This window comes from Heliangelus exortis, chromosome 2, assembly GCF_036169615.1.
Source record: "Heliangelus exortis chromosome 2, bHelExo1.hap1, whole genome shotgun sequence".
Taxonomy (NCBI): Eukaryota; Metazoa; Chordata; class Aves; order Apodiformes; family Trochilidae; genus Heliangelus; species Heliangelus exortis.
Window position 1 is genome coordinate 70,702,520 of NC_092423.1, and position 18,936 is coordinate 70,721,455.

The following is an 18,936-nucleotide window of genomic DNA, read 5'->3' on the forward strand; positions in this document are numbered from 1 at the left end:
GACAGGTACTTCTGAGAGTGGAAATTAGTGCAGTACTGGTTGCAGAGAGAAACGAATATACTCAATTCAAGCAGGAACCTGTTTCTACAGCAAGGAAAATATCTGATCCTTGAAAAGGCAAGTCTTTCTGAAATTTTTTTAATAACATGTCAGCCTGGAGCCTCTCCTGCTTTCCTTCTGCTCTCCAGAGCCTCGGGGCTCGCAGGGCTGTTTCTATGAGTCCTTTCTGACCCAGGCTTTCCCCGAGGGGCTCAGCTCTGCCCTGTGCTGGGGTGCCTGCTGGGGTCCTCTGTTTTGGGACAGTATCAGCTATCCAGGCAGAGCTGTGCTATCAGTTTCTCTTTCTGGGGATGCCCTACTTCTCCGCAGTGCAGAAATTCCCCTTGCACCTTTGATCAAATGTGTTGGGGGTTTTTTTGTTTGTTTGTTCTCTACAACTTTATTCAAAGCCCAGCAAAAAGCATTTCTTGCTTCAAAATACCCTACAACTTTACACAGGCAGTACGTGATCTGATTCCACCTGGTTCCTGTATGCACTCTGTGATTGCTTATGAAGTACTAAGGATCTTGGATAGCCATGTCTGTGTGATGGAATGCGTGAAGAAAGGGGTCTGTGGTCACGGAATTTATTCTACTGGAAGAAATATTTAAAAATAATATTCTGAGTCTATAATGCAGAAATTTACATCAACAGCAGAAGTTGTTAACTTTTACCATTTTTTACTAAGTCTCTGCAGGGCAAATACTAATGCTAACACAAATGAACTTAACTATTTCAGAATAAATTGCAAGCAAAAATTATTTATTATAAAAGATAATATTCTAGGTTATATTTTCACTGTCCCATTTCAGTTTAATTCCCAAATCCTGTGGGTATTTTTTTTCCCTATGGAAGTGGCAGTTTTCTCTAAAATCAGACTGCTTTCATAATTAAATGGTTCTAAAACTGTTACTTTCCAAACAGTGTTATTGAAATGAGTAAAAACCTGGTACAGGTTCTGCTGCTGACGTCAGTGCAGTTAAATCTTAATTTCTGAAAAATACATCAATTCAGCTCTTTGCAGGATTCAACAGATAAAAGCATGCACATGCATGCATACTTTTTATTCTCAAAAATATGTAAAAACAAAAATACTAAACCAATGTCTGCTCATTAGGGATATTATCTGAGTCATCAATTAAATACTCTAAGACATCAAAAGACAACATTAACACAATAGAGTATAAATATATAGTATATTCTGTGGATGGAGCAGAAGCCATAAACTGCTCTAGAGAAATGATAAGGGGGTGCTTGGTCATCTTGGGCCCGGAAAGATCACAGTGTAAACCCAATATCTTAATGGAATTATTGAGATAACTTTTTAAAAGGCACAGTGTGGCTCAGGACTATGTTACTCATTGAACTCCATCACAAAATTTATAAAGAAACACATTTATTTTAAGAAATTATGTATATTATTTTTTTTACAGACACAAAGAAATCAGGTGAAAAAAATACATTTTACAATTACAAATTTATCCTGCAGCAGTTTTAAGAGCAAGAAAGACAGTAAAAATAATCTGAACAAAGCCATAGAGGTAACAGCGCGATGCAGCTAACTCAGAAAACGCAATGCAGCTGAGAACAAGTTCATGGTCTTGAGGTTCTACTGCCACCTGCTGAAATTTTTTTACTCTTTACTGCAGCATTTTTTACTCTTTCAACCACAGCTAATAAGCAATTTAAATTAATCTGCTACATTGCAGGGCAATATACAGGTCACAAAGAAGATGAAGTGCTTGAGTAATCTAAGTGCACATCCAGAGTGCCATACACTGAACCTAGTAAACTGAGAACTTTCTCTTGAATGATGTCAACCTGCTCTGAAGGGCAGTAGTCATCCAAACTTGATCTGTAACAAGGAATTGATAAAAGCATGAGAACACAGGTATCATCACCACCATCAGATTTTGTATTCCTGTAATGCTCTGTGTCTAGGCTGAAGCTTTTTGCAAACTGTGGGGAGTTCTGCCTCCTGTTATCTCTTGAAAGTGCAACACTGTGCTTCTCCTCACCACTTTCAATGGTAAAAGTTTGCCTGAAGTTGAACAGAAAGTCTGAAGGAGATTAGGAATGCAACTTATTCATCCTTCCAATTCTGCTCTTCCTGACTGACCCAGAACATGTACTGCCAACTACTAAATAGGTAATAGTAAAACATGCAGAAAAACTTGAGAAGCAAATGACCAAATAATTTTGTCAAATTCTCCCAAATAATACCCTTGCAGTCCTATAAGCATAACTATTACCCCATACAAAGTTCCACTAGAGCTTTCTAAAATATAAATCTCTTTCAAACTACTAGATGAAAATCACTTCCATCAAGAAATATCACTGAAAACAGAAATCCTATCTTTAGTGCATTAAAGCCTAAAGCAAAGGGTATGGAAGGCGTGATTTCAGCCCATGCAGACTTGTCCAAGCTAGCTTTGCTTTTAAGTAGCACAAATAATAAAAGTAGTGGTATGAACACCACTGATAGCTATCAATCTCAACAGACACAAGGCCTTATCACAGGCTTTATATAGCCTGTGATGAAGCTCTTTAAATCACCACGTTTTCACTGCTGTGCTAGCTCCCCAGTAAAACAGGCCATTGGAACTAACCTTCCTCAGTTGTGTAGACACTGCTTTAGTATTAACATTTTTAAATGTCAATTTTCACTACACTGTAAGACTTCCACTTTAAGACAGAATACAAAATGTGTCAGCCAGTGCTACATTGACAGAATCATCTAGCTTGGTAAGCAGAGCATGAGCATTTTAAAGTATAAGTTTCTACACAGCCTTACCGAGCAACTGTCACAAGTGTGGGTTTGGGCATATCTTTTAGTAGAACCTTAACAGACTGTATGAGGCCTTCAATGTCCTCTTCAGTGCTAACATGGTGAGGCAGTTCCATATAATCACAGGTCAGACCAGCTTGATGGACCTAAATGTAAATTAAACAGAGATTTGATTGCTGCTGCTGAATTATTGATACAGCTTATCTGTGTAAAAAGTCTCTAAGAGATCATTCCTCACTCAGCAGGTAACTCACACCTCTTCAGACAGTAAGAGGGTCTTTCTTTCCCTGATTTGTTCTTTAAATAAAAAAGTAAAATTCTGGAGGTTGTATGAATTGTTTAATTCTCTCCAGTACCCTGTACCTCTTCCTAAGAATTCAGAGTATGATGCATGTCTTGACTTTGATAGGTCTGATCTTTTATAAATAGGCAAATTCTATGAAGTATATGAAAAGACCATGGTGCAATGAAACCTTCCTTCACAGGAGGCAGCCTAAGATGTCACAGTCCGGAAAGATTACATTAATGATGCCTAAATATAATGAAGCAGAGCAGAATTTTAGAAGCTTTAAAAAAGAAAAGCTAGCCTAAGTAATAAGACAAAAAAAACCCATGAAAACTACCAGAATCTCACAAAGTTTCAAAAGAATCAGCAAGTCTGAAATGAAGCATGATCTCATCCCTCCTTGCTGAAGGCATGCTTTTGAAATCTGTCTACTTTCTTCTCCTTTACCTAGTCACCTACCATTTCATAGTCTGGACTTTCCATTCTGGTTTTCAAACTGTGAACTAGTTGAACAAGTGGCTTCATTCTGGAGGTAAAACAAAAATAAACATTGTTACTTAAACAGCTAGAAACACAATATTCATACAGACAGAAAAAAAACCCATAAAGTAGACATTATCATGGGCGAGGATTTGAAAATGAGATTTGTCCCTCTGTCTCACCTTGCAACTGGGAAAAACTGAAATTATCAATACTACTGTGCCATTTCACTATGCCCACCTTAGAAAGCCCTTATCCTCATAACTGCCTCTCACAAGACCTCTGCACTTCTTTTAGGACATACCTGGAAAGACGCTGTTGTAACTAAGTCATATGAACTTGACAGAAAATGCTTTTGGTCACTGTTACACATTTGTGGCAGTAACTCCTGCATTTCTGGGAAAAATGAGTGATTTTCCTAGTAAAGAAAGCTTGGACTTTTGCTATTTCTTTTAGGATGGAAACATTTATTTTAAAAGCATAGCAGATGCTGCTGTGATGTTTTGCAGACACTGTTGCTCAGGCACAGCCTTTCATTCAATATTTTATCACAGAAAGCAGAACTTTTGGGAGCACCAAAGACATCCTTCTCTGTATCCTCCACAGTCTGTTACTTTTTGAAAGCTCTCCTTCACATAGATCACTCCATTTTTAGTCCTCAAATGTGCCTGTCTCCACAGAGAACAAAATTCATATAAAGCTGTACAAGGCTGACCCTTGAAGGCTGAGGACAGCAAACTGCCTTTTCTTTTGTTTAATTCTTTCTTGTCTAGAACTGGCTCATTTCGGTGAAGTCACTAAGAGAGGCTCCAGATCAGGGATCACGCTGGATGACCCTTCCTTAAGCAGCAAAAAAACCCCAGCAAGAGCACAAGGAGAGAGTGGGGGCCCCAGCCACCCCCCAGTAGGAAGACTGGGCTCCTGACCCAGCTCTGACTCACCACCCTCATGGATAAGAGCAGCCCCCAGGAAGAGCGGTGACCCTGAGCCCAGCAAACAGGGCCTGTCACGACACTTTGCAGAGGCAGGCTGGGTTGAGTAGAAGTCCTCACTCTCCCAGGAAAACATCCAGAGATGGTTTCCATTTGGTCGAAAGTCACAGCCAAAAGAAATGTGGTGATGCAGACTGACCTGCCACAGAGACATGCAGCTGTCCAGGTGAGGGGCTGTGTGGAATATCTGAGCCTGTTGCTCTTGCAGGAGGACAGAAAAGACAAGACCTGTGTGCCCTGTGAGCAACTACATGATCTGTTTAGCTTGGTGGCTGAGCTTAGAGGAAGTGGAGGGATTAAGGCCCATATGGGAATGGGAAAGGGAAACAGATTGGTGGAGCCACACCCTGCCATCCTGAGGGAAAAATGCAGGAAGTAGAGGCACCATGAGATGTAGAAGATCCCCTGTCCTCTTGTCACCAGCCAGAAGGAGGGGAACTAGGAGAGGACTGGGGGGGATGGGAGCAGGTCATTGTTTGGGGCAGCAGGAGAGTTCTCTCTAGACCTCCCCCAGCTTCCCAGGTGCCCTTACAGAACAGATACAGGGCTCTGGTGATAGAGAACCAGGCTTTTGAGGATGCTGATGAAGCCCCATCCAGGGAGTTTCCAAAGCAGCCAGCTCCACGCATTAAAACTGCTTCTGTGAAGAGCAAGAGGAGGGGAATAATTACAGGAGATTCCCACACGAGGGGAACTGAGGGTCCTGTATGCTGGCTAGACCCTGCCCAAAGGGAGCTCTACGCCTCCCTGGGGCCTGGGTTGGGGATACAACCAGGAAACTTCTGGTCTGATATGTCCCCCAGATTACTACCCTCTTTCAATCTTTCAGGTGGGCAGTGATGAGGGTAATGAACATAGATTTCAGGGCCTTGGGATGACTGGTCAAGGGACTGGGAGCACAAGTTGTGTTCTCCTCTGTCCCTCCAGTCCTGCAGAATGATGAATGGGTGAACAAGAAGACCAGACAGACCTAATTACCTTCAGGACTTGGGGTTTTGTGATTGCAGTTTGATTTACAGGGCACCAGGCCTATTCAGAATAGATGGGAAAACCACATCCTGCAGGGGAAAAGGGTACTAGGGCAAGAGTTAGCAGGCCTCATGGACAGAGCTTTAAAACTAGACTCAAAGAGGGAAGGGGATAAAACCAGGCCCAGCAGTGATGAGCTTAGGGGTGAAGGGCAACTGGGGGAGGAATCGGCAGCCCAGCTCAAGTGCATCTACACTAATGCATGTAGCATGAGCAGCAACACACAGGACGAGCTGGAAGCCATTCTGCAGCAGGACAGCTATAATGTTAGATGCCAGCATGGAGATGTAGTGGGATGACTGTCTCAACTGGAATGCTGCAATGAATGGCTGTAAGCTCTTCAGAAGGGATAGGCAAGGAAGCAGAGATGGTGGTGTGGCTCTATATGTTAGGGACTGTTTTGATGGTATAGAGCTTGATTTCACGGATGATTAAGTTGAGTGTTTATGGGTAAGGATGAAGGCGAAGGGAAGTAAGGGAGATATTGTGCTGGGAGTCTGTTATAGATCACCCAGATGAACTATTTTTCCCACTATTTGGAGAACAGGAGGCTGAGAGGAGACCTCATTGCTCTCTACAACTACCTGAAAGAAGGGTGTAGGAAGGTAGGTGTTGGCCTCTTCTCCCATGTGATTAATGACAGGACCAGAGCAAACAGTATGAAGTTGAAGCAGGGGAGGTTTAGATTAGAGATATTAGGAAGAATTTCTTTACTGAAAGAGTGGTCAAGTGTAGATGTGACACTGCACAACATGCTCTAGTGGCTGAGATTGTAGGGTTTCATTTGGGTTTTTTTATTTGTCTTTTTTGTTTATTTCTTGGGGTTGTTGCGTTTTTTTTTCTTTTATTTTTAATAGGGTGTTATTAGGTGGAGTGTGTGTGGTGTTTGTGGTTGCTCGGGGTTGTTTCTGGTGTTTTTTGAGTGTGTGTATGGTTGGGCTCTGTGATCTCAGAGGTCTTTTCCAAACATGACTATTCTCTGATTCTGTAAAGGAATAATGACAGCCTTGCATAGATCCTATCCACCCTCTCTCTTTCACTGTTAGCAAAGTGCTGGGCTAATCAGTTCCGAGACTACTGTTCACATTTTAAAGCATTTATAAATCTCCTACCCAGGATATGAAGCCCACTTCTGTAGAGTCTCTTCATCATCACTGTCACACAAATCTGCAAATGCTGCTTCCAGATCTTCTAGCTGATGCACGCGGCTTTCAACACAATCCAGCAAGCTCTCCTTTAGATAAGCACATACAAAAGTACATTAGGAAAACAAAAGCTAAGAATGTTATGGCTTACCCTTTGAATTAAATCCTGAAATGACTGATTAACTGAAAGTGGAAAATCAGCAACAACTGATTCATTACTAAAGAACATCTTTTCAAGTGGATGGGCATGAATGCTGACAGCAGCTGTTACACCTTCAGAATAAATCACCTCTTTTTGCTCCATCTTTCCCACAATGAATAAAAAAAACCCCAACATATCTACACTCTGACAGAATACACAGGGCAGACCTAAGAAATTATATATGACTAATTGTTGTCTTTGTTTCTATAGCACTGAAATGCACAGCCGAGTACAAAGCTTTACACTTCTGTAATGGAGAATTTAATTTTTTAAGTTTTGAGGTTTTTTATATTATTATATCAAATGATATAATAGAGAAAAAAACCAAAATGCGCTCTGTGTGTCTGAAAAAACATGGAGTTAATTTAAAACATCACTTACTGTTCTGATCCTAAAAAGGTTTATGTCTTTTCTTAGGAAGTTCAGAATTTTGGTATGTGAAGGAAAATTATTAAAAAGCATATTGAAATAGATGGGTAATACATAAGAACATAATAATTCCCTCTTAGGACTCTTCTAGTTGTGTCATATAATGGATGCTGCTTCTTTTTGCCCATCATGTCAACTTTGGGCTACTTTTTAAAAGGAGCTGGGGGTATCAAACATTCTTCACTATGCTTAGTTCTATACCTAGACTCCATTAATCACTGTGAGCTAACTATTTCAGTTGACTCCTAGAAATCTGTTGTATTTTGTAAATATTTTGTCCTGAAATCACATTGGGCACAGATTACAAGCATTTACCCTTTTTACATTTAATGACTTTTTAAATAGGTACCTGTTTTTATTGATGATTGACTAAAAAACATGAAAATCAGTTTGACAATCTTCCACATCTGTTTCTTTATACAGATATATTAATTAGAATTCATTAATCTCTGATAATTGTGTATGTCAAATCTCTCTGTAATAGGGTTCAGATGAGATTACAGAAGCAAAGACAAGACCTTGCTTAGAAATTACTTGGTGTAATGACCATTAATATGTCTGTATCCATGGTTTCAGCTAAGGGGTTAATTTTGGCAGCTAGATCAGGTTTATATTTCCATGATTCAGAAGCACACAACACAGGAAATGAAAAATACAGTGTCTTTTCCACACCTAAATAAATAGGTAAAACACCAGTTAGGCATTTAACACGAGACTGACTATGAAGGAAGAACAACTAGGGCAAGAAAGGGGAGAGCCCGGGGGGAAAATAAATAATTAAATATCCACCACAAAACCCAAACAAACAAAAATCCAAATCAGAGCCCTGCTGAGGACAAAACAAACAAGATGGCAGATGACCTTTTCATTTCTTGCCAATTACCACTTGTTTACAGGAATTAATTTTCACACTTGTACCAAATATTTATGCAATTTATATATTTAACCAAAATGTTTAATATGAAAGAATTTCTGAGATGCTATTCATTAGGATTCAGCATTCTGCATAGCTTAAGCTACTTCATTATGCACCATTCAAAGGTGCATAACTCCGTATCAGTCCCTCATACATCCCACAAGAAAATACCATACCTCTGTTGCATTTATATGAGGCCTCTTGAAATTGTACAACTCTTGCAAAAGCTCATATTCTGTCTTTGAAAAAGAAAAAAAAGGAAAAAAATCAGACTCTTCAGGTGAGAAAATCCTCAAAACATTCTTTCCTCAAAAGGATATGATCACCCACATCAGTCCTCTAGCAATGCAGTCAACTCTAGAAATGCAGGTGAGCAAGAAGTTATGAGGCTTTAAAAAGCAGTGCCTCGTGGCCTCAGCCAAACATTTGGCAATTGCTTAACTTCAAACCTGACTTCAAGAACAGAAGTATTTACAGTCTGTTAAAGTCTCTAAAATTAAAGTTATATGTTGCTGAACTAAGGATCCAATGAAATGCTGAGAAAATCTAAGATGGCAAATATGAGCAGACGAAACCACCAGGAGTACAGCTGGAAAGGAAAATAGGATTTGCAGAGGCCTCAGGCTACTTGGCCAACAAGTTCACAAGTAAACTCTTACAGGGGCTTGTCAGCCCTATCCCTTGATAATATTCAGGTTTAATTAATCAAGGATAAACATATTTATTACTTAACAGCACTAAAATGGTGAACACTCATGAACTTTTCAGAGCAGAGGGAAAGAACAAATGCAGAGTATTTAATTTTTATAGAAATACAAAGTATCTCTAGTGTAATGTCTTAGATTTTAGACTTTTTTTTGTGGCAAGTCAGTACTCTTCTGGATTGGACTATATCTGCTTTTAGTTTACTCTTGGATTCTTACATTTCAGGTGTTAACTTGGCAAAGATTTTCTGATGGAAATACTATAATTTAAAATAGAGTGAACACAGTTAAAAATATTAACTACAAATTAAATAATTATATCAAAAAAGGTACACTGGGTACCCTGCGCAAGTCTACTTCAGAACTTGGTTCCTGCAACTGAGAATCTATCATAGCACGAAAACCATAAAAAGCACAAGAAACACAATAAACCTGACCTTCCCTGTCCACTCCCTAAAAAAGCCAAGCAAATAACACCTCCCAAAAAACCCTCCTCCGTTATTTTATTCAGAACATATTTCAAGTCCTACTGGCACTCCACACTGTGATCTTAAATACTGAATGTCAGAAGCCAACAGAGCTCAGGGACACTATTCATTTCTTTACAGTAAACAAGAAAGCAATAGTCCAGCTGAAACTTAAAGATGTCAGATGTTCTCCAGAATAGGCTGAAGTTAAAGTAGTGTTAGAAAGAGAGATTTAAATGCTAAAACCAGTCAGGATATTGCAGAAGAATTTTTACATCCAAATGCCACACACAATTTTCAGGGCAGATTAGTTAATTTCTAAGAATCCTGTTAAACATCAAGAAAGGGTGCCAACTTCTTTGCGCCTTTGAGGATCTACATCTTTATGACTCTGTACATATGAGCTACCTTTGCTGTGCAGACAAGTTATAAATAGAATGCAAAGTAGAATCTTAAGCATAAAGCCAAGATATATAAAAAAAATACAAACAGCTGCTTACTCATCCTTATCCTTAGCACTCCAGATTAATGAAATGAGTGTTGAGATCCTCCCATCAGGACAAGTTACCATTCTTTGGATACTCACCACCACCATGCCTTTTGAAAGGCAGAGTGTCCCAGATGAAGAGGCTTTCCAGTACATGGAACATGGATTTCCAGTAACATGTTACAGGGGGTAAAAGATGATACAATTTGTCATCCCTTCCTGATGAATGCTGCTGTGGGTATTTGGTATGTTACCTTTGGAAACCCAAGCATAGCTTTGATGTCCCAAACAATGTGCAGAAGTGAGCCATATACATCTGTGCTTGAATGTGAACTTGATACCCATTTCATATGCAAGGATCCACCTCAACTATTCTCACTGTTGTAATTTTTTGGAGCATACACTCCTTTACACGCCTCTCCTTCAAATATTAAAATGAATCATTAATCTGCTGATCTGCTAATTTAGCTTAGATGAGTGTTTCTTCATAGACATGATTGCTAGGAATGGTATTTTTTTAAATGGAAAGAGGCTTCTTCACTGTTGTGCTTACCTGTGTGTACATTTCTTTGAATGGGTTTTTAACTGAAAAAAAATCTAAGTCAATGTCTAAAACATATGCATCCCCTTTCTGCAGCACTTGGCAGACATCTTTAACAATTTCTCTTATTGGGCATCCACAATTTCTGAGAGAGCTTGAAGATGGACAGTCTGACAATATTTCTGCCTTATTCAGGGAATTTGCATTGTGTTCTTCCTTCTTCTTCACTCTTGAGGTGCTGTGATCAGGGTCACCAGGAGCCACTGATGCAGAGGCTGTGCTTGCTCTGTCATCTGTATTTAACTTCAGTCTCTTAGCAGGTGCTACTTCATCATTTTCTTCCCGGCTGTTTGGTGCTTCAGTAGGACTGATGAGAATGACATGCAAATTTAAAGGCTTCTGGTTTTCTAGCTGATCAGCAGGGACATAAAGACCATCACTTAAAAAGTAATGATCTGTACCTGTAACCCTACAATTGACAATAACTCAGAGTTAATAAACATCTTTACACAGAGCTCAGGAAAAAGCATGTAAACTTTACGGATCATAAGGAAGTTGAGCAGATGGCTGACGAGTAGCAAAAGTGATAAAACCATGTATAAAAAATTATTTCTTTAAATTGAAGCTTTCTTTCTACTTCTTTGCAACTGAATAAATACATTAACGTTCACAGTTTTTTTTATGATAGCCCTACAAGGTTCTAATGCATAAGAAAAAGGTTTCTACATTATGTCCTACTAGAATTAATTTGCCATTGAACTGCATCTTAAAGACAACATTTAGAATTGAATAAGATATTGTCAATATTATAGCATATATGCAAAATCCTTATATTATAGCAAAGGTATGGATATTTTGTCTTGAACTGCCTAATTTTTAAGGAAAATTCAGTTAGATGTGTTTGAGAAGTGCCTTGAAAACCATAAATACTGATTTAGTAGAAGTATAGGTAGCATTTATCTTTTTTTTTTTTAACCACCAATATAGATTCCCTACTCTAAGCCGGGGAGAGCTGGTAACTAGAGGATAAATAGCTACGTATATATTCATCTAATTAAAAAAAAAAAAATAACACAAATGACCAAAACCCAAGAACATTAAAAAATCTGCTTGCAGTGAAAATTTAAAGAACATAATTTTCAATCCATATTTCAGTATATTAAGCTTTAAACATCCTAAATTCAGATTAAAAAATAAGCTTAAGAAGTGTGGACTTCTGCTTACTTGTGTTAAAGCTTCATTTGATTACAGGGCATCACTATCAATCCACTGCAAAGACAATTAATTCGTAAACAGTAGAAATCTGAAGCTTAGTTCCCCAGTGTCTTGTGGCTAGACTATCCTGAGCTTGCTAAAATGAGAGCATGGCTCAAAATTTATCTTGATGAGACATTCACAGGGCCTCTTCTCAGAGCTGATGCTACATATTTTCTCTTAGTGGGACACAAAGTTATCTACTGCCTACCCAGTTATGAACAAAACTTTCAGGAAGTTTGTATTTTCTAAGGACTCTCTCCTTTTCTTCATTCATGATCTCTGTAGGTCCAGAACCTGAAGAAAGCTACTCGACAGTCTTCAAAAGGCAGCTTGAAATGTACTTTTTAAGGCTGCCAAGGTGATCAGAGCCTCTGTGGGAGAGCTCTTTGGCCAACATGAAGTACTTCTACACGCGTGCTAATTCTCATTGCAAAATGCAACTGAAAGCATTAACTATCACCTAATTATTTAGGTTTATTTTAGGCCTCAAATTCAGAATTTTGGACCTTTTGTGTTATATTCTAGGCTGTAAAACAAAGCATTTATCTGCTTTCATGTATTGAACTTGCTTCAAAAGATTTATTCTGATATGCGGGGCATGATTAAGAATTGGACAGGATATTGGTAAGTCTCTTAACAATCATCTGATCAAAGAACTAACTTGAAAGCTAGAAGAGGCTGTCCAGGGCTTCATCCACCTGAGTTCTGACTTTGTCAAATAGTGAAGAATTCACTGCTTCTCTGTGTAGTGGTTTCATTGCTTTACTACTGGATTAACTCCAAACACAACAAACAGAAAACCAGACATGAGAAGAGAAGAATCATCAAGGGACGCGAAGCGATTTCTCCTCTTAATTGGCACCAGTGAGGTCCCATTTGTCATACTCTGACCAAGTTTGGGCCTCCAGAACAAGAGAGATAATAACAAACTGAAGAAGAGCTGCTAATGAGATTTGAGGGCCAGAGCACATGATGGGGAAGCTGAGGGAACTGGGTTTGACTTTTCCTAACAAAGGAAGACTGAAGAAGATGTAATTGCTGTCCTCTGTTACCCTTGTTAAAAATTGCTGCTATTTGAGATTTTAATTAAGAGGACTAAGTTAAAACTTGAGTAGCTGAAATGAAATGTGATTCTGTGAATTGCTAGAATTGCTAGAATAGCTAGAATAACTGGGAAAAAAAAAAAAAAAAAAAAGAATTTCAGGCACAATTTTAACTGTACCCACTCACACAAACAGTCCATAATATTAGGTCCTAAGGAATTCTGATATACAAATTAAATTTTCATCTTTATCAAAGAATACAAAACAAAAAACATTCGTGAAAAGCTATACAGATAGCTTTTACATTATTAGCATGTGACTGCAGACAATTTACCTGATGGTAGTTGTTGACATGTCTTTCCCAATCAAAAAATGGTGTTTTCCTTCTGAGATCTGCTGAGCCCATGGTGGGTGAAGCCATACTACTTGAGAAATATGGCCAGCATAAACAGCAGGCATAATCCAGTTCTCAATACTTAATTCACTGTAACGAATGGAGATAACACTGTTACTTTCCTGGTAAGTAGAACATAGCCAGAACATAACAAACATCTTCCACATCTTGAAAGCCCCCATGAAAACCATCTGGAATTAATACTGTGTAAGGTTAACATCATCAAAGAAAAGAAAAAAAAAAAAAAGAGAAAAAAAGAAAAAAGAAGAGAAAAAAAAAAAAAAAAAAAAAAAAAAAAAGAGAGAGAGGGAAAACTTTATTCATAAGACAGACCAGAAGTTGACATAAAGTGTTCTGGTGCAGTACTCAGAACTTACCTAAAAAGAGCTTCTTTGTCAAATACAGTGTCTGCAGGCATATTAACAGGAATAAGAAGGTCTGGATGGGAATCAAGATGAACGAAGCTGATGTTACTGGCAGGAAGATGCTTTGAACCAATGGCACGATAGATGAAAGGCAGTACCTAAAACAACACAAACAAAATTATTTCAATTATTGATTAACCAATGGGCTGAAAATGCAATGGATATAACACCAAAAAAAAGCAGTCTCACTCTTATTTCTTTACAATTTGGATTAGAGGGAAGGGGAGACAAAAAACAATACAATGGGGGAACAATTCCAGTGGCAAGACATCTCACAGATTGTAATCCATATGTATTCCAAAGAGAAGCTGCTGAAGAATTTATATCTCTCTTTCCTTCTATATAGAAGTCTCATTTGCAGTATCTCTGCTCACTAATCATTTAACTCAATTGCTACATTTTTTCCTTTTAAACTGAACCCCTGGCATGACTTTCCTCTTCTGCAGAATATTGCTCCTGCGTTACCTTGTTTATGCTATAAAGCTTCCTCACCATGCGTGGGTGCTGTGGAGATAAAAACAGTTCATTACTTTTGTTTTATTAGGTTAGCTGATACAGAGTGAAAACTGAACCTACTATGATTTAAACTTTAGCTGATCCTTAAGCCTATCCCCCTTGAAAGAAGGGTTTAATTCCTAATCCCTACATGACTTAGTGGCTGCAGTAAAGAGACTGCCTCTCTCTACTGCCCAACCTTATCCCCAGCTGACTCAGCCCTATTACAAATGTAATGGGAAAACTTCTCACTGGACCACAGAATCATAGAATGGATAGGATTGGAAGGGGTGGGGATGTCCCATGGGCATGGACACCTCCCACTAGATCAGCTTGCACAGAGCTCCATCCAGCCTGGCCTTGAATACTGCCAGGGATGGGACTTGCACTAGTTCCCTGGGCAACATCTCCCAGTGTCTCATCACCCTCACAGTAAAGAATTCCCTCCTAATGTCTAACTGAATCTCCCTGTAATCCCCTTGTAATCTCCCTGAATCTCCCTTGAAACTCTGCAAGTTTTAAATCATTGGCCCTTTGTCTGCTTCCTACACACCCTATACAAAAAGCCCTACCCCAGCTTTCCTGTGGGCCTCCTTGAGATATTGAAAAGCCACTATAAGGTCACCTTGGAGCCTCCTCTTCTCCAGGCTGAACACCCCAAATTTCCTCAGTCTGTCTTCGTAGGAGAGGTGCTCCAGTCTTCTGATCATTTTTGTGGCTCTCCTCTGGATATGCTCAAGGAACTCTAAGTCTTTCTTATGCTGGGGACTCCAGAACTGGACGCACACAGTACTCCAGGTCTGGTCTCACAAGAGCAGAGTAGAGGGGGAGAAGCACCTCCCCTTGAGGTGATTTTGATGATGAAAAGGACTAGGCAACATATGATCTCTACATTACAACAGAAACTGGCATAAAACTGAGTAAGATGACAAATCCTGTGTACTGCATGGGCATAACTGTAAAACATGACCGAAACTTGAAATTGGGACTGTATTCCATCTATCCAAGAATTCATCAGCTTACCTGCAACATACACAGTAATATGTATACTACAGTAATAGTATGTAAAACAAGGTTAAAAACAACTAAGGTCCCCTGATGTATGAAAAGAAAAAGGTTATCTGGCCTACCTGAACGACCTACAATCTTTGCAATTAAAATTAAAGTTTCATCTCAAGTAAGCATCACTACAAATTCTAAGACTAGGAGAGGACGGGGAAAGACACAAGAGACTAACATCTTCAAACCTGCAAATTCTCCTGGTTTAGAGTAAGAATAAAATTTCCTTTCTATCAGTTGTTGCTATTTCACAATGCACTTGGTGACAAATTGCCCTAGAGGAACATCAGTATCAGCTATGGGCTATTCAAAACTCCTGTGAAGTTCTTACACTTTGAGATGAAAAGCTATTTATGTTTAATACAAAACAGATTAACGCATAATAGATCAACACATATACTGCAAACAAAAAAAATATACATTTTTTATACATTTAGTATAAACAGACTGAGAAGAGAAATATAGAAAGCAAACAAAGCAAGAAATATAAATAGTCACTATCTCAGCATTCCTACCACAGTAATGCTTTCAAGTTTTTGGTTACTGTTAAAAAATCAGCTATCATATATTTCAGTGAGTCTTACCAAAATTTATCTGCATTAAACTTATATTTACTTACAAATTAAGAACACTCATTTCCTTAGTAAACTTTATTACACTAAAATTTACTGGTTCCAAAGAGTCTAGTGAAGAATCTGCTCACTTAAAACTAAGGCCTCAGGCTCAGGTTTTGGTACTATAAACCAACCATATGGGAAACCAGAAACAGAAGTTCAAAAGGGATTTCTTCGTCACTCCTTTTCCCAATTACTTAGTTAAAAAAGCTACCTTCCTAATTTAACACCTCATCAAGACATGAGCTCCCAAGTACTGCATTAACACCAAGATAATTCTAAAAGTTTAACGTAGGTACATAGGCATTATTTCCTCTTAACTGTAGTAACTTCGACCCGAAAAAGGAGATAAAACAAGTCTGCAATAACTGCTTAAAAAGATACAAAATCCGCTCATGGCATTAATTAACTTAATGACTGGATCGGGAAGTAAATTCAGATCACCTGGGCACTGAACTTCATTGACTGTTCTAGCAGTGAAAGACAGCGCAGGTGTAAAGGTCTGCGAGAGGTTTTAAAGTCGGTGAAAGACAGCGCAGGTTTTTAGAGCTGCGGAGGCGGGGACTGTTTCTATGGAATGTCTCGGAGCGGCCAGCACCGTGCCACACGGCGACAAGCTGCCGGCGATCCACCGGCTGCCTCGCCTTGCTTCCCCGCCTTGCTTCCCCCTACCAGAAGAAGCCACCACACTGCGGAGAAATGAAGAAACAAATGCGGCTACTCCCCGCACACCACCCCAGGGACTCCCCGGACCCGCCCCGCCGCCCAGCGCCGGGCACTCACGTCCTGGTGATCCTCCACCACACACACCGGCAGCGCCGGGTAGGCCCGCAGGCAGCCCCCGCGGGACCCGTCCCCGCTGCCAGCCACCGGGACGTTCATGCCGCGGCTCTTCGGGTCAGGCACGCCGGGACCCGGCGGGGCAGGGCAACTCGGCCTCCCCTCCCTCCCGGCGGTGGTTCTTCCGCCGGCAGCTCCCTCCCACCGCTTTCCTCTTCCGGAGACAGCACGCTGCGGGCCGAGCTGGCCTCGGCGGCGGGGCGCCAGGTGGGCTCTGCGGGCTCGGCCGCCTGTCCGGGGGCCGCGGAGCGTGCAGAGGGCATGGGGCCCGAGGGGGCAGCGGGCGAAGATTCTTGGGGAGGGTGGGGGTCGCGGTGCCGAGCTCCTTAGCGCCGGTGGGGGTCGGGGAGGCGGGGTCCAGGCGTCCCCTGCCGGCAGCGCCTCCCGCGGCAGCCTCCCGGCCGGCCTGCGGTGCGGGGAGCGGAGCCGTGCGGGGAGCGGGGCCGTGCGGCAGGAAGGAAGCGCGGCGGAGCCCGCCCGGCCGGGTGTGGGTCTCATGGCCGGGGCTGTCTCCGTGCCGTGCCCTGCCGAGCCGCCGGTGCCGTTACAGAGGGTTGGGAGGCGGGGTCTGTGTGAGGCCGGGTCTCGGTCCCCTGTTCTTCTCCGCTGCGCTGCTGCAGGGAGAAAAGAGTTTTTTTCCGTGTTGTGCTTCCTTTTGTTTTTCTGTATGTGACGGCTTCTACCAGCGCAATAAATTTACTCTTCCAGGTGACAGGAGAAGGAGAGTCTGTTCTTTCCAGTGTATGTTGACTTAAATGGGAACTGAGCGTGACCTTAGTTTTCAGCAAAGGGACCTTTAAAAAGCAATTGGGAGTTTCAGTTGGGAGTTTAAAATACTATTTTTTGTTAGTTTGTTTGGGGTTTTTTTGGTTTGTTTTTTTTGGTGCTGCTTTAATTCTGTGCATCCTGAAGCAGTGAATGAGAGATGGTAGAACTCCAGCACTTCCCTGTAGTTGGGAATGTCCTAGAGCTCTATGTAAGAGAGCACTGGTAAAAAAGACCTTGAGGTTGTATGGTGTGACGTAAAAAAAAAAATGTGTTTTAAGGGAAGGCACAGTGGTCTTTGCTTTAATTTGCTTCAGGCAATAGTAGTTGAGCTCAGGCTGTTTAAGTGTTTATGTAAATGTCAGCAATGAGTAAAAGAGTTTTGTGTTACAGGCCTGAGCTGTGTAAGATTTTCTCTGGAGAACTAAAGCAACATTGATGCAACATCTAATGAATTAAATTTTAAAAAATGACAAAAGGTTGTATTATTGCCAGACTAAATAATAGAAATTAACTTTCCCGCATCCCACTGTTGTTTCTTTCTGAGAGGTGTTACCAAGATTGGGGAGTCCTGAGCAGGCATGGGCTGACTGAAAGGAACAAGTTTCTTAGCCATCATGGCTGCTATCTCCCAAAAATGTGGAATTCTGTCTCGCTTTCGCCTTTGGTTGCTCTGGAGAAGGAATGGATGCCACCGCTAATTTCAGTGGCTTTCAGTAAGCCCTGTGTGTGTAAGGGGAGACTGAGGGTCCTCCTGGTTTGTCCTTGGTGTCAGTACATTCCATCTTTGTTTCTTTTCCAGTCCCCCTCCAGTTCACCAGAAGTTGTCTGCTATGTCAGCAAGCTACATCTTTTGCTGTACTGGCATCAGAATGCAGCTGAAAACAGTACTCTAAGCAGTCCAGGTTGGGCATGCTGCATGGTAGAAAGGTGGGAGAATCTCCTGTGCATGTACTTCAGCATCAGTAAACCCTCTGTGAAAGGGAGTCTTTGTTTTCTTCATCTGGTGTTCTTTCCGATTGTGTGTGTATGTCCTTTCTCTCCCCCTTAAGGAAACCAGGAATTAACTTCTGTGTTTAAGTGTTGTTGTTTCGTTCTCCCCATTCCAGCCAAGACATTGTGAGTGATTTTTTAAATTTTAAGTGGTTTTTTTTTTCTCTTTTTGAAACTTACCAATGTAATTAAAGAATACATTTTTAACTTTAATGAAGCATAGTGGGTTTTATTTATGAATAGCTATTTATAAACAATGCATTAAGTACACGCATGATTTTGTGAAAGACTTAAGCCCACTCCAAATGGTAGCAACTGCTGGAAAGGTAATAGTGTCAGGCTTTTTCAGGAACCATTTATTCAAATTTATTACATTATTTTTTTTCTGTAACCTGTAAGATTTTCATTCCACAAAAATACACCTACCTAACTTAAAAAAGCTTTGAATTGCCTGTTGACTTCAGTCCTTTACTAAATTGGGTTCAAAATTGTGAATGTAAATTGCTACTACTGCATTTAAAATTTACATGATCTGTTGGACCAGG

At 40.5% G+C, this 18,936-nt stretch overlaps 2 protein-coding genes across 3 annotated transcripts in view; one reads left to right on the top strand and one right to left on the bottom strand.

Moving 5' to 3' along the window:
• Positions 1-411: 411 nt before the first annotated feature.
• Positions 412-17,167, bottom strand: C2H5orf22 (chromosome 2 C5orf22 homolog). The gene is made up of 9 exons (XM_071736631.1): positions 16,577-17,167; positions 13,578-13,723; positions 13,141-13,290; positions 10,519-10,975; positions 8,484-8,546; positions 6,728-6,849; positions 3,574-3,640; positions 2,835-2,974; positions 412-1,895 (listed from the first exon to the last, which is right to left on the bottom strand). Exons 1-9 carry the CDS (start codon positions 17,129-17,131, stop codon positions 1,763-1,765), a joined length of 1,833 nt encoding a protein of 610 aa, XP_071592732.1. The 5' UTR covers positions 17,132-17,167; the 3' UTR covers positions 412-1,762.
• The window catches only part of DROSHA (drosha ribonuclease III), a 71,164-nt gene continuing 68,947 nt past the window's right edge, over positions 16,720-18,936 (top strand). Inside the window, exons 1-2 of one of the 2 annotated variants that reach the window (XM_071736629.1) lie at positions 16,781-16,840; positions 18,201-18,328. The gene's annotated coding sequence lies outside the window, so the exon portion shown is untranslated. Of the gene's footprint in view, positions 16,841-18,200; positions 18,329-18,936 lie in introns of both variants that reach the window. The other variant, XM_071736630.1, reaches the window with a different exon arrangement.